The sequence below is a fragment of the Aulonocara stuartgranti genome, assembly GCF_965226115.1.
Source record: "Aulonocara stuartgranti genome assembly, chromosome: 3".
Taxonomy (NCBI): domain Eukaryota; kingdom Metazoa; phylum Chordata; class Actinopteri; order Cichliformes; family Cichlidae; genus Aulonocara; species Aulonocara stuartgranti.
Window position 1 is genome coordinate 39883424 of NC_138941.1, and position 14331 is coordinate 39897754.

General features: G+C 43.9%; 1 protein-coding gene across 2 annotated transcripts in view; it reads right to left on the reverse strand.

The window, feature by feature from the left end:
- LOC309703252 (thialysine N-epsilon-acetyltransferase-like) overlaps window positions 1-14331 on the reverse strand; it is a 36348-nt gene that overhangs the window by 14523 nt on the left and 7494 nt on the right. The window contains exon 1 of one of the 2 annotated variants that reach the window (XM_082527989.1): window positions 8097-8197. The exons of the other annotated variant lie outside the window; for it this stretch is intronic. Within the exon in view, the coding sequence (XP_082384115.1) occupies window positions 8097-8159 (63 nt within the window). The 5' untranslated portion in view covers window positions 8160-8197. Of the gene's footprint in view, window positions 1-8096; window positions 8198-14331 lie in introns of those variants that run through there. 2 annotated transcript variants of the gene reach the window in all.

Below are 14331 nucleotides of genomic sequence, written 5' to 3' on the forward strand. Positions count from 1 at the left end.
TACATTTAAACAAAACACATTATTGTAAACATCTCTGACAGCTTAACCCAGCTTTGAATAGGGTATGAATGGATAACTTCAGAGAATTACACATCCAGTCTTTCAGGAGGTCTCACCACTCGACCAGATCTGGTAATAATAATAATGGATTGGATTTATATAGCGCTTTTCAAGGCACCCAAAGCGCTTTACAATGCCACTATTCATTCACTCTCACATTCACACACTGGTGGAGGCAAGCTACGGTTGTAGCCACAGCTGCCCTGCGGCAGACTGACAGAAGCGAGGCTGCCATATCGCGCCACACTTTCTGTCCTGACGATAGTTCCGGAAGCGGTCTGACTCTATGTCTGCGGTTGTAGTGTTTTGCCTGCTCACGCCTCCCCTCCTCATCTTTTTTGCGAAAAACCTGTAGGTCAGGCCACTTTGGCACCAGCTTTGCCACAGCTTGTGGCAGCGTGGTCCACAGGTGTCTCCCCATAAGCAACTGCGCCGGCGAGAGCCCATGTTCCAGTGGGGTGGCCCTGTACGCTAGCAGTGCTCTGGTGTAGTCACAGTGCTTTTTCCACAAGTCTTTAATGGTACGAACAGCGCGTTCTGCCTCCCCGTTGGCTTGGGGGTACCTGGGGCTGCTCGTTTCATGTGTGAACTGGTACTCTTTGGCAAAGTGCTTGAACTGTTCTGATGAAAATTGCGGCCCGTTATCCGATACCACAGTCTCGGCAACACCATGTCTTGCAAAGGCTTCTTTTACAGCATTAATAGTGACCTCTGCAGTTGTGTGTCTCAGTTCAGCTATCTCAATGTACCTTGAGAAAAAATGAATAATCAGCAGGAAGTGTTTCTTTGACCACTCGAACAGATCCATGCCGACTTTTTGCCATGGGCGGTCGGGAACAGGAGTTGCCAGCATTGGTTCACGGCACTATAACCTATGTTTTTGACATGTTTCGCACCTGTCTACCATTTGACGTATTTGGGTTGAGATGCCCGGCCACCACACAGACTCTTTTGCTCTGGCCCTGCATTTTGAAACGCCCTGGTGGCCTTCATGCAAACGTGACAAAACCTCCGCTCTCATTTGAGGTGGTATCAAATTCAAATTCAAATTCAAATTTTTATTTGTCACGTACACAGTCATACACAGTACGATATGTAGTGAAATGCTTGGACAACTGCTCGTGACCTAAAGAAAACAAAAAAGGAAAAGGCTATGAATAAGATAGGAAATAAATATGAGAAATTAAAAAGGGTAAATTTAACTAAGAAGGAATAAAATATAAATTAAGGTTAAAATGAAATAACTGTACAACACAAATTAGAATGAAGGGTAAATTTAACTGGGAAGGAATAAGATAAAATATATAAATTAAAGTTGAAAATAAAATAACTGTACAACAAAATACACAATACACAATATAGAACTATATAAGAATGTATGAAGAAATCTAAATATAAATAAATATATACACAATAACAGCAGCTGTACAAGTATTAACCGGAAATGAAGAATATAGTGACCAGTGTTGTGCAAAAAAAACCAATGTGTGCAAAAACAATGTCCAGAAAGTCCAGTGTGTGTGTAAGAACCATATGTGTGGGTCAGTACTGTGTGGTGGTGTGATTGAGAGACCGTATCGCCTGCGGGAAGAAGCTCCTCCTCAGTCTCTCTGTGTTGGTCTTCAGGGAGCGGAATCGCTTTCCTGACCTCAGCAGAGAGAACAGTCTGTTGTTGGGATGGCTGAGGTCCTTCACGATCTTCCTGGCCTTGGTCCAGCACCGCCTGCTGTAGATTGAGTGCAGGTCAGGGAGCTCGGAGCGGATGGTGCGCTCAGCTGACCGCACAACCCTCTGTAGAGCTCGTCTGTCCTGCATGGTGCTGTTCCCGAACCAGGTTAAGATGTTTCCCGCCAGGATGCTCTCTATGGTGCACGAGTAAAAGTTCCTGAGCACCTTGGAGGGCAGTTGGAAGTCTCTCAAGCGTCTGAGGTGGTAGAGACGCTGTCGGGCCTTTTTCACCACGGTGTTGATGTGACAGGACCATGACAGGTCCTGCGTGATGTGAACTCCGAGGTATTTGAAGCTGTCCACTCTCTCCACTGGGCACTCGTTGATGACGGGGGTCTGGTAGTTCCTCTCCTGCTTAGTGCTGAAGTCCACTATCAGCTCCTTTGTCTTGCTGACGTTTAGAAGGAGGTTGTTCCTCTGGCACCAGTTCTCCAGATTCCTAATCTCCTTCAGGTAGGCCGTCTCGTTGTTATCAGAGATCAGGCCCACCACGACGGTGTCGTCAGCAAACTTGATGATGGTGGTGGAGCTGGTAGTGGCCACACAGTCATATGTGTACAGAGAGTACAGCAGGGGGCTCAGAACACACCCCTGGGGGGCTCCAGTGCTGAGAGTGGTGGAGGCTGAGACATGTCCGCCCATCCTTACTGCCTGTGGTCTGCCAGTTAGGAAGTTGGAGATCCACTGACACATAGATGAGCTGAGTCCCAGATGCTCCAGCTTGGTGGTGAGTGTGGAGGGAATTATGGTGTTAAATGCAGAGCTGTAGTCTATGAAGAGCATTTTAACATAATTCCCCCTTCTAGTGTCCAAGTGAGTGAGTGATGTGTGGAGGAGATGAGAGATGGCATCGTCTGTGGAACAATTTGGACGGTAAGCGAACTGTAGTGGGTCCAGTGTGTCTGGTAGTGAAGAAATGATGAAGTCTCTGACCAGGCGTTCAAAGCACTTCATCACTACTGAGGTGAGGGCTACAGGGCGATAGTCATTGAGAGAAGCAGGGTGGGGTTTCTTCGGGACAGGAACAATGATGGACTCTTTGAAGCATGTGGGGATCACCCACTGAGATAAAGAGATGTTGAATATCTCAGTGAACACAGGAGCTAGCTGGTATGCGCAGTCTCTTAGGATACGACCTGGGATGCCGTCTGGTCCTGCTGCTTTCCTGGTGTTCACTCTTTTGAAGGCTCTCCTTACTTCATGCTCGGAGATGACGAGCACGTTTCCGGTGCTGGCAGTATCTTCCTGTCTGCAGCACAAGTCTCTCCCCTTTCATGAGAAGACCATGGACTAGATTGAAGTCCATTCTGTATTGCCAGTACCCCTTTAACTCTGGATCTAGTTTACCTTTTTCTGGCCAGCCTGTCCCACATTGATACACCACCTTTCTACACAGGTCATCCATTTCCTGCGCCAACTTAATCTCCTCCAGCCTTTTATCTGTTGCTGGGAGATGGGAAACTACACCGTCCACGAAAACCTCCACCTCTTTTTCCAGCTGAAGATCCCCAGCAGAAGGAGGCCCTGCCAGCGGTGCTCGTGAGAGAGCATCAGCAGTGACAAGGTTTTTCCCTGGAACATGGACAATGGTGAAAGTAAAGCGCAGCAGCCTGAGGCGGAATCTCAGGATGCGTGGAGGCAGGTCGTCCAGGCCTCTTGTGCTCAGAAGAGGGACCAGGGGTTTGTGATCTGTGATTAGAGTGAACTGTAGGCCCATGAGGTAAGATGACAGTTGTTCACACACCCACGTTACAGCGAGCGCCTCCTTTTCTATCTGCGCGTAGCGTTTCTCTGTGTCTGTGAGACCTCTTGAGATATATGTGACCGGTCGCCAGGAGTTGTCAGACTGTTTCTGAGTGAGAACAGCCCCGACACCGTATGACGAAGCATCTGCAGCGACTCGTGTATCTGCTGAGTTGGAGTACTGAGCGAGCACTTCTGGAGAGCTTAATATCCCTTTTAGTCTCCTAAATGCTGTTTCCTGTGGCTCCGCCCATATCCACTCGTTTCTGTCTTTTAGCAGTTCCTTTAATGGTGTGGTGATTGTGGCTAGTTGTGGCATAAACTTGGCAAGATAGTTGGCCATGCCCATGAGACGGCGCACATCTTCCACGCTCTGAGGCTGCGGCAGCTGCTGGATTGCTGTTATCTTGTTGGGATCAGCCTCAATGCCTTTTGCTGACACTTTGTGTCCCACAAAGATTATTTGACTTTTAGCAAACTCACACTTCTCATTCAGAGTGAGACCCTCCTTCTGAAACATTTGGCGCACACAGTGCAACCTCTGGTCGTGCTCCTGCCTGTCTCTGCCATATACAAGCACATCATCGGCGTGACAAATTGCCCCTTCAAAATCTTCCAGCATCTGTGACATTCGCCTTTGGAAATGTTCCGGCGCTGATGCAATGCCAAAAGGAAGGCGGTTGAACTGAAACCTTCCAAAAGGCGTGATGAAGGTAGTGAGTGGCCTTGACTCTGGCGTGAGCGGAATTTGCCAGAATCCAGACCGGGCGTCGAGCTTTGTGAACACTTTAGCATCTTTCATCATCGCTAGTGTTTGATCTACTGCTGGGAGGATGTGTCTTTCTCTTTTGACTACTGTGTTCAGGGGTGTGAGGTCCACACATATTCTGGGGGGCTTTCCTGCTGGTCTGGGGACCACTACCATGCCAGAACACCACTCTGTAGGCTCAGTGACTTTGGAGACAACACCCATTTCTTCCATTCTGTGCAGCTCATTTCTCACTGCATCTCTGAGGGGAAGAGGAACACGTCGTGGGGCAGATAAGGCTATTGGTACAGCTCCTTGCTCTATCTCAATGTGATAAGGCTCCCTCAGCACGCCTAAACCTTTAAAAACGTCTGGGTATGCTGCCCTGAAATTTGTCACCGATTCCGTTACTGTGCTTACTCTGTACACAAGACCCAGAGCCTCACACGCTGGCCTGCTTAGCAGTGGCTGTACTAGACCTGACACAAGGTAGACGTCTTGAGAAACATTGCGCCCTTTCACTGCTAGCTGTGCCTCGAAGCAGCCTTTAACATTGAGTGGGTTACTGCCCGGCCCTAGTAACTTCTTTCTGGGTCTCTGCAGCTTACCATCCCTGTCTGGACTTTACAAACCCTCTGGAATAGATGTAACATCCGCCCCTGTGTCAAGTTTAAAATATACATTTTCCTCATTTAACTTGACCTTTTGCACCCAGGGCTGTGACCTCCCAGTCTCTACTTCACCCAAGAACACACAATCCTCGCTGTCTGCATCTTTCTGATTTTCTGTCACTTTGCGTAGCGCTGTAGCTTCACTACTGCGACAGACCGCATCAAAGAGCCCTTTTTTCTGACATTTTCGACACTGTACCTCTTTGGCTGGACATTCTTTCCATGAGTGTTTGTTCTTGCGACCACAGCGGCCACATTCCTTTCCGCTTTGCTTGATTGGCTTTTGTTCTTTCTTTTGCCACGTCTGCGTTTTCCCGCGTGTTGTATTTGTCCGTATTGTGTCCATGTTCAGTGTTTTCTCCACTGCCGCGCTGCTGTGAAGTATTGATTGTTGTTTCTTTACCGTTTCGCTCTGCCTAACTTTCTCAGTGGCTTTAGCAAGAGTCAACTCTGAGTCCATTTGCAGCAGCTCGGACAGTCTTTTGTCTTTTATGTCAACTACAATTCTGTCCCTTATGAGTTCGTCTTTGAGTGCTCCAAATGCACAATTTTCTGCAAGTTTGTGCACAGCAGTGATGAACGACTCTGTACTTTCCTCTTCCTGTTGCCGTCTGGAGTTAAACTGTGCTCTTTCAAAAATTACGTTATGTTTTCCTACGTAATGTTTGTCAAATGCCTCTTTGACAGTTGCATATTTCTTTTTATCTGCATCGCACAGTGGTAAAACTGCCAAAACATCATCAGCAGCGTCTCCCATAGCGTACAGGAGTGCATTAACTTGATACTCGTCTGATTTGTTATCAAGAGCAGTTGCAATGCGAAATCTTTCGAACCTTCTGATCCACTTTGGCCATTCGGCAGGATGAGAAAAGTCAAATGTTTCTGGGGGTGTTATTTGTACCGTGGTCGCCATCGTGACGTGTGGATCCCTGGCTTCCTCGCGTTCAGAATCCAAGCTTTCCGGTGCGCCGACCTCGTCTCCTCCTTCCGACATGTGAAGCTCGTGCTCGACCGCGCGCGCGCACGCGCCCTGTTGCTAGCGCCGGTCACAGCCTCGGCCACGCTTCACCTGCATGCCAGTCTTGTTCGGGTTACCAATGCGAAAACTTCTGTAGCAGTTAACTGCACAGTACTATACTCGAAAAAGAAGAAGAAGAAAAAAAACTGTGGAGACCGCCGTTCGCACTTCTGACACCACGTATAAATGATGACACTGGACGCAGCGTGTTCGGGTGATGTGTTCCAACTTTACTCGTAACCCGGAAGCTCCCCCCACACACAGCCTTATGGGAACAGTAGTCTACCGCTACAACAGCTGCCTGACCAGTGTTTTTCATTAGCAATTTAGCAAAGTTGATGGTGGTGGTGTGTCTGTGTGAGTGAAAGACAGAGAGGGAGAGAGAGCGAGCGAGTGACAGAATTTCTGTTATAACCTTCATTTTAAGGAGGCACAGTGTGAGCACTCAGGTCGCATCAGAGCATCGGGCGGTATAGTGTGAGACCCTGCATCGTGACCTACCAACTTCTAACCCCTGCGAGTCAATCGTGCAGTTTGAGCAGGAGCTGAATAATGTGACTGAAAAAATCGCAGTGTCTGGCCAGCTTTAGGTGTACTGTCGTCTGAGACTTGCACCGCAGTGTCGGCATTTGTTTCCCTGTTGGAAACAAATCTGAATTGTCATACTCGAATTGTCATAAGTGTGCTGTCAGTTCATTGGTCACAAAGCAGGAGAGGGGCTGGGAATTATGTTTTCAAACAAAGCGTTAATTCCATTAACATTTATAGACTACTTTTGATTCTCACTGTATTACGGGACAAAGTGCGTCCCTTATTAGCTCAATATGGGACGATTCCGTTTTTAAAGGGACGGTTGGCAACCCTATCCATGACCGCTGGCAATAAGGAAAGGCTGCTCTTCATAGAGGACTCACGCTCGGGGAGACGTTTTCTGGTTGACTCTGGCTCCCAGAAGAGCCTCAGGAACTCACGTGTTGTCGTTGTATACCTTGTGAGATTATTATATTATCTTATGCCACGTTACACCCCTAATTAAAGATTGTGAGACTATTATGTAGTTTTAGTTTGCATTATTCTCCTGAAGAGGTGATAACTATTAGATTTATTAAACTGATTTGTATTACATTAGACTGCTGATTTATTGTGAATGAATGATATTGTTTTATGATGCATTATACTGCTGAGTTATAAGAAATACAGAGAGTTATGGCCTTATTTGTCTGATTAGAAGAGAACAGAGCATACCGGAGAGGTTTTCTGCCCCATCTCATAAGGAGAAGATAAAACAGGGAGCCAAGGCCGTCACTTAGGCGCTGTAAGAGAGAAAGAATGTGGATGTTTAGGTTTTTACGACTAGGTGGGGGCCACCAGAGGCTATAAGAGTTTGAGTAACCCTCCACCATTTTGAGATTTGCTGTGACCCTCTTCATGCATGTCTCCCCATCCGGATGGTGTATGCTCATAAAGTGTTGAATTGTATGGAATAAAATAATTGTTGATTGAGCATTTATACACCGAGTATTGTCCTTCCTTCAGCCCAAAGATCAAAAGAATTGGGAGATTTTAACAACCTCCACAATGGTATATTATTTAATCTCAAAAAAATTTGTAGATTCCCCACTGTGGCGGGGCGTGGCCTGCGGTGCCGTGCAGAGGAGGCGGACGCACCTGCACGGCATCCGCAATCACGCCCCGCCGAATTAAATATTGTACTGGGTCCTGTGGTTGGGTTGTTGGTGTTATGTTGAGCGGGCAGCGGGAGAACTGCAGCTCTGTGAGTATTGTGGACAGCAACCGTCAAAGCTTTAATAAAAAGCATCAAAATGCCACTGGGTCTGCCGTGTATGTTTACACCCACGTACTACCAGAGAGAGCCCGCGTACCACAGTTTGGAAAAGACTGATCTAATGTGTAAAAGAAAAGTAATGAGTCAAATATTGCCAAATATAGTGGAGTAAAAGTAATGTTTCTTCTTCACAAATGTACTCAAGTAAAAAGTATGGTGCAATAAAAGTACTTTTAAAAGTTTTTTTTTTTCCAAAACTTACTTGAGTGTAGCTAACTCATCACTACCCACCTCTGATCACACACACAGCTGGACTGCATGTGTGAGGATGTGTCAGCTCACCATGATCATCCGCATGATGTCCTTGCAGTCATCCAGGTTTGCCGTGCGGATGGAGAAGTCCATGTCAAGTGGATGCAATGAGGTTTTGCTCCAGTCTGTTAGAGGACGGACTACTTAAGAAGTAGGTGAGCTCTTTATCTTGGTTGGACATTGTGGGTGGGCGGATTAATCCAAATATTGGATACTTTAGTTTGCTCTTACTGAATGTTTTTGTTCTCCATTGTTAATCATGAAAGAACACCGAGTGATTTTGACCCACTTGGCAATCCAAACATTCTGCAACTCCGTTTAAACAAAATCCCATCGTTTCACATTTTCTGACTTTTCCTAAAATGGCCTTATTCGTTAAATACTGAATTTTGGGGTGTGTAGCTAAAAATAATAAATACATATGAAAAACTTCCTTTTGAAAACATCATTTTGAAACCATATGAGTTAATGTTATTTTGTGTGTGTGTGTGTGTGTGTTTTGTTGTTTGCTCATTTTCTTTTCATGATTTTATTCTCAGTCCTGGTTCCACAATTTGCAATTAGTGAGTTTATAGCAGAGTAGCTTGAAAAGCGTGTTGTGTTGCAATGGCCCAGGCAAAGTAAAGACCTCAATCTTACTTAAGTGCTGTGCATAAACAATGTCAATTCAATTCAATTTTATTCTTATATCGCCAAATCACAACAAGTGCCTCAAGGCACTTATGTCCGCAAACCACAATGAACTGAAGCACCGTCGTAAAGAAGAGTGGGCGCAATAGAGTCATAGAGTAAACTTACTTAAAGTTATTGCTGGTAAAGGTGGTTCTACAAACCACTGATTTAATACTGTGTGGGTTATCTCCAGGTATCCTCCCACAGTCTAAAGACATTTAGTTAGTTAGGTTAAATGGTGATTCTAAAATTGGATGCAGATGTGGCGTACCTGCTTTGCGCCCCATGGCAACTGGGATAGACTCCAACCTACTTCCATACTACTCTCAGCAGTGTCCTTGAGTGAATTTTAAACTGAACTTGAAAGAATAGAAGAGCAGATCAGAATTGTTAAAGGATCTTTTAACAAAAGGCATTCACTTGGGGGTTCATACTACAGAAAACGAATGATTAAACCTGATTGATCTATCTATAAAGAGTATTTGAAATGTTAGATTTATGTTGAACACTAAAACAAAACATTTGACACTCAAGTTTAGGTAAAGTAGTATCATCATATGAAAAAAATTAAAATACAATCTTAGTCTAACAGTGAGGGATTTGTTTCATGAAGATGGGCTTTATCCACCAAACAGTGAGCCACCCTACCATGATAACAAGTGCTGACATCTCCTAACTACAGGTGCTAAATAAAAACAAAACACAAAAAACAAACAAAAAGGTTTTTTCTAACTTTTAGTAACCCAACAACTCATCTTTTTTTTTAAAATCACTACACTGCAAATTAAACCGTTGTTCATGTGGTGAGGAGCATGAACTTGTTTTGAGAGTTCAAAGAGTTTAAAGTTTTACTGCTTCCAAAGCAGAAAGTGTCACTGGCTCTTCACACTGTGTGCTGTCTACTCTAAGCAACCAGCTTGAGTAATGGGCAGAACAATTACATTCTCTTCCACTAGAGGACAGTACAGCTACCTGCTCTAATTAAATGGGTCGCCAACTGCCAGTAAAACAGAAGAAGACGAAGAAGAAATCTAATAGAGATTGACAGACCACGTGACTTTCGCGCATTGCATGCCGGGAACTCGTGGCAAAACAATCCAAGTACCGCATCAAATGCAAGCATTTTCAGCACCGCAAAACGTTCATTCTCCGGTTCCAATACCTTCTTGCTTTTTCTTTGCCCCCCCAAAAAGTAATGTACAAAACGAAGGAGAACGATGCTCATTTCACCCCACATCACCCTCCTTTGACTTGCATACTTCCTACAACTAAGGAGCACATGCTCAACTGTCTCCATAGCATTGCACCCATCACACAACCCAGTCGGATGTTTCCCCATCCTAAAAAGAGTACCATTTAAAAAGCAGTGGCCTGTTCGTATTCTACTCATAATAACCTCCTCCTGTCTCTTTAATCCGCTACTCCTCTTAGCTTCTATTTGCACCCTATATAAATGTCTCCCTTTTGTTTCATTATCCCATGCCATTTGCCAGAAATTCTTACTTTCTGTCCAAACTACACTTTTCCCCTTCAGATTTTGACAGTGGTGTCTGTACATCTATATTGACTATTTTAACAGCTGCTTTGGCCAACCTATCTGCTCTTTCATTACCCAAAATACCCACATGAGCCGGAGTCCACATTATTACTACATACTTATTTTGATCAGACAATCTATGATGAGCAAAAAGAACGTCATACAAAATCTGCTGATGGTAATTTGTGTTTCCTTGTTCAATACTTAATAATGCTGACAATGAATCACTACATATTAGTACTTTTGAGATTCTGCTGTCTTCCACCCATTCTAGAGCCAGCAGTATGGCATATAACAACTGCATATATACCCAGAAGATTTGACGTTCTTTTCGCAATCTTTATATTTAACTCCGGAATTACCGCTGCTACACAAGTGCTGGGGGATCGATCGATCGACTGTCTTGTTTTCTTCATGATGAATAAGTCTCTAGAATTAGCGGGGTTTGTGGAAACACAGACCCAACATTTATTTGGTCCTTCGAGCCAGAGTCTAACACATCGCATCCACCGAGGAGAGGGAGAGGACGCCATCGCAACGTCTGGGATGATTGACGTAAAGCCCTGGTGTTTCACTTTGCTTTGTTACCAGGCCGGGAAGTTTGCCCCTGACCTCCCCTCGGGATGGATGACGATTGACGGGATCCAGAGACTCTTCCCATGAATGTAAACAAACAGTGAGTACAGAAGGCCTTAGAGAGCGGCTACGTGCCCGTGCGTTAAAGCAGGTACGTGAGCGCGCAAGCTGTGCGTGTAGACGCAAGCTGCCTGGTTTCTCCGCCAGTGTTTTTGTTTTTGTTTTAATCTTTTTGATTTATTTAAGGAGGGTTAAGTCCGTTTCTCCACCGAAGGAGGTTTAAAGAGGTTTCTCCACCGAATAGAAGGAGGGTAAGGACGGTTTCTCCACCGAAAGGAGGATAGAGCTCTATAAAATAAAAAGGGACTCTGCAGTTAAGGGCATTGAGTGAATGGTTTCTCCACCAATGTTAAGGAGGAAAGAGCTCGCCGCGGTAAGGGGGATTATAGGCCTTAAAAAGAGTGTGAATGAGCGTATGCGTGTGTGAGTGCCAGTAAGTGAACGCAGCAGCACAGAAGGAAACCTAAAGCGGTGTTAACGTAATTCTGTGACCTGTTGTGTACACGTAGCCTGGGTTTTGGAGTAAGGTGTTACCTGCTGTAAACTTAAAAGAATTGTCATAATGGGGAATAAAATATGTAAGTCTGCCTTAGAAGGGGATGTAAAATTTATGGAGAAATTTTTACCGGGCAGCACGCAGTATGTAGGTTGTTGGCGTGAGAAATATGGATTTGAAGGGACATTAGTGGAAGTTAAGTGTAAAATGCTTGTAGAAAGAATAGCTGTAAGTGTAGCAGGTAAAACGGGGAAAGCGAAGCAGAGGAAGGAATTGCAGTTAGCAGTTGCTAAGTTGTGGCTGGAGCAGGCTCAAAAGAGAAGAGAAGCACAGAATGTTAAAAGAGCAATATTGCAAGCAGTAGTTGTGAAACCTGAGGATGAAACCACAGCTCAATCCACTGCAACTACTCTAGAACAACACCGTAGACAAGCATTATGAAGAGCAAGAATGTTAGCAGAAAGAAGAGCCAGAGAAGAGCGTGAGAGAGGCAGAGGTGGAGGAGAAATTAAAGGCTGAGTATGGAGAGACATTAGGAGAAGCATTGAGTCCAAGACAGACTAGGCAGGGTAGGAAACAGAAAGTAAAGTTAGTGAACACAAACGTTACAACCACATATCCATCCCTGACACAACACAAAAAAAACATATTTCTGTCCCAGAGTGTGAAGATGAAGAAAGTTTTACTCCTAATCCATTCCGTGAGTGTGAGCATGTTTGACGTCACGGTGTGTGTGAAAAGGTATCCAGCTGGGGCAGACATGATTCTGCAGGTCACCTCCCCAGTGGACGAAAAGAAATAAAATAGTTGTGTGGATGAATGATAGCATGAAGAGTGTTTGGTGTTTCTCAGTCTGAAACAGCTGTAATGCTACTTTCTGTTTTGGAGAAAAGTACAGTTTAAAAAAAAACAGAGAGAGATGTGTGATGAGAATAATGAAAGTGTGATGAGAGAGGAAAACAAAAACATACAGAAAATGCATTAACTATACTAACCCTACATGCATATACACATACAATGATACTCATGAAGACCAGACAGCATCTTAAGCATGAGATTCTGTTTGTCATCTTGTCCAAGTCACTAGTAAGATGAAAGTGATACATAGACTAGTGGACTGAATATTATAGGAGGACAGATGGTTGCATCATAGAGGAGAAAACAGAATGCTGATGAGAGGTCTTAAATGAGTGAGCTGAGTGAGCTGATTGTGAGTTTCTGGTGTGTGAAGAAGTTTTACCATGGCACACATTTAGTTACATGAGAAGAAACTTATTATGTGACGAGACAACAGGGTTATGTTGTATGTTGTGTGTATGGCTGATTTGGATGAATGTTTGAGATTAAACTGGCTGTTTATTTGTCTTTTGTTATTAAGTTGAGCCTGCCAATTGGGTTGTTACGATTTATCCCCCTGGCATGAAGAACACGTGTCATGACTTAAACAAGGCCTTTCTTTCCTTTGCTTTCCTTTATTTTCTTTCTTTTATTTTGTTACTTTCATGGTGCACTGAAAGTTTTGGTTGATGATCTTCGTTTGAGCAGATCTGCACGATTAGAACCGAAGCGTCGAGAAAACTGTTGCAAAGTGAGCTTCTCCAAAATTAAAATGGGCTCAGGAGAAAGCCACTTATTTGGGACAATTAGGAAACAAGTTCCTGTCCAAAAGGATTCAACGAGGAAATCCAGTCTAAATTATTTTTCTTTTTGAAATGACGTTTTTTTGCTGAGCGTGGAAACGAATGCGACGATAATTCCACAATTAGCAAAAGAAGGAATCACTGAGTGAATGAGTGAGAATTTTTAAATAAATGGGGAAGCTGACATGACTGACTGACTTAACACCATTGTGTGAAGTTAACCCCCACCTGACAAAGGTGTGGATGTATCTCTGTGTGTGTCTCTGTTGCAGGAGCAGAAGGAGACCACAGGAGGAAATTTGGGTCACATGACTATATGAACTCTGAAAATTTAACCTTTTTAGTTTAAATTTTCTGTGTCTGTGAATTTACCAGGTACCATTCACTACCTTGTGTTGTTCACAGAGATTACTGTGAGAAAGAGTGTATACACCTGTGCAGCGCTAACATTTACATTTCTTTTTACAGCAGATGGTTAATCATGTGATTCGATCATGTGATTTACAGCAGGACACAACTTAATGATGTTTTTCTACCACAGGATTACTGAGATTTTGTATGAAGAAAACTGTAGTTACAGGCTATATGTTGATGATGAAATTACACTGTTGTTGAGAGAATGTTGGAGAGAATGTGAATGTTAAAGGGAGAAATTAATACAGTTTGAGACATACTGTGATGAGACAATTGTTACTTTTTCCACAGCGAGTGTTAACTTTATGACTTTTCACAGCTTCTCTAGAATCTGGATGGCCGACACCTGACAACCAGGACGAACCGTGTGTTTGGCTAATGTTTGTTTTTCTTTAAGAGTGCTTATAAAGGATTCAGCACAGACAGACAAGTGACAATTGAACAAATGTGCAGTTACAAAATAGTTACATGGGGCTCATTATCTGACCACACTGTTGGGCTCATGGTGAGTGACAAACTTAAGGGACGTCACTGATTACAATGTGGAATGACGTTGAGATGTTAAATAATTTGGAACAAATTATGGGAAAAAGTAGGAGTTTAATGAGTTTAGAATAAACCTGCAATGATCCTTGTCTCTGTGACGCTGAATACTTTATTACACTTATGATCTATAGTTGGTTGCAAATGTGAAGTTGTTTTAACTTTAAGACTTTTTCTTCTAGGATACAGGCTCTGGGTGGAGCTGGGAGTTAAACAAGCAAAACATTTAATTGCTGATTAATGTTTTTACACAGGGTTACAGGTTGGAGTATGGGTGCTCCAAGTGGGAAACCCTGGAGATTGTTTTAGGGAGACTGTGCAACATAC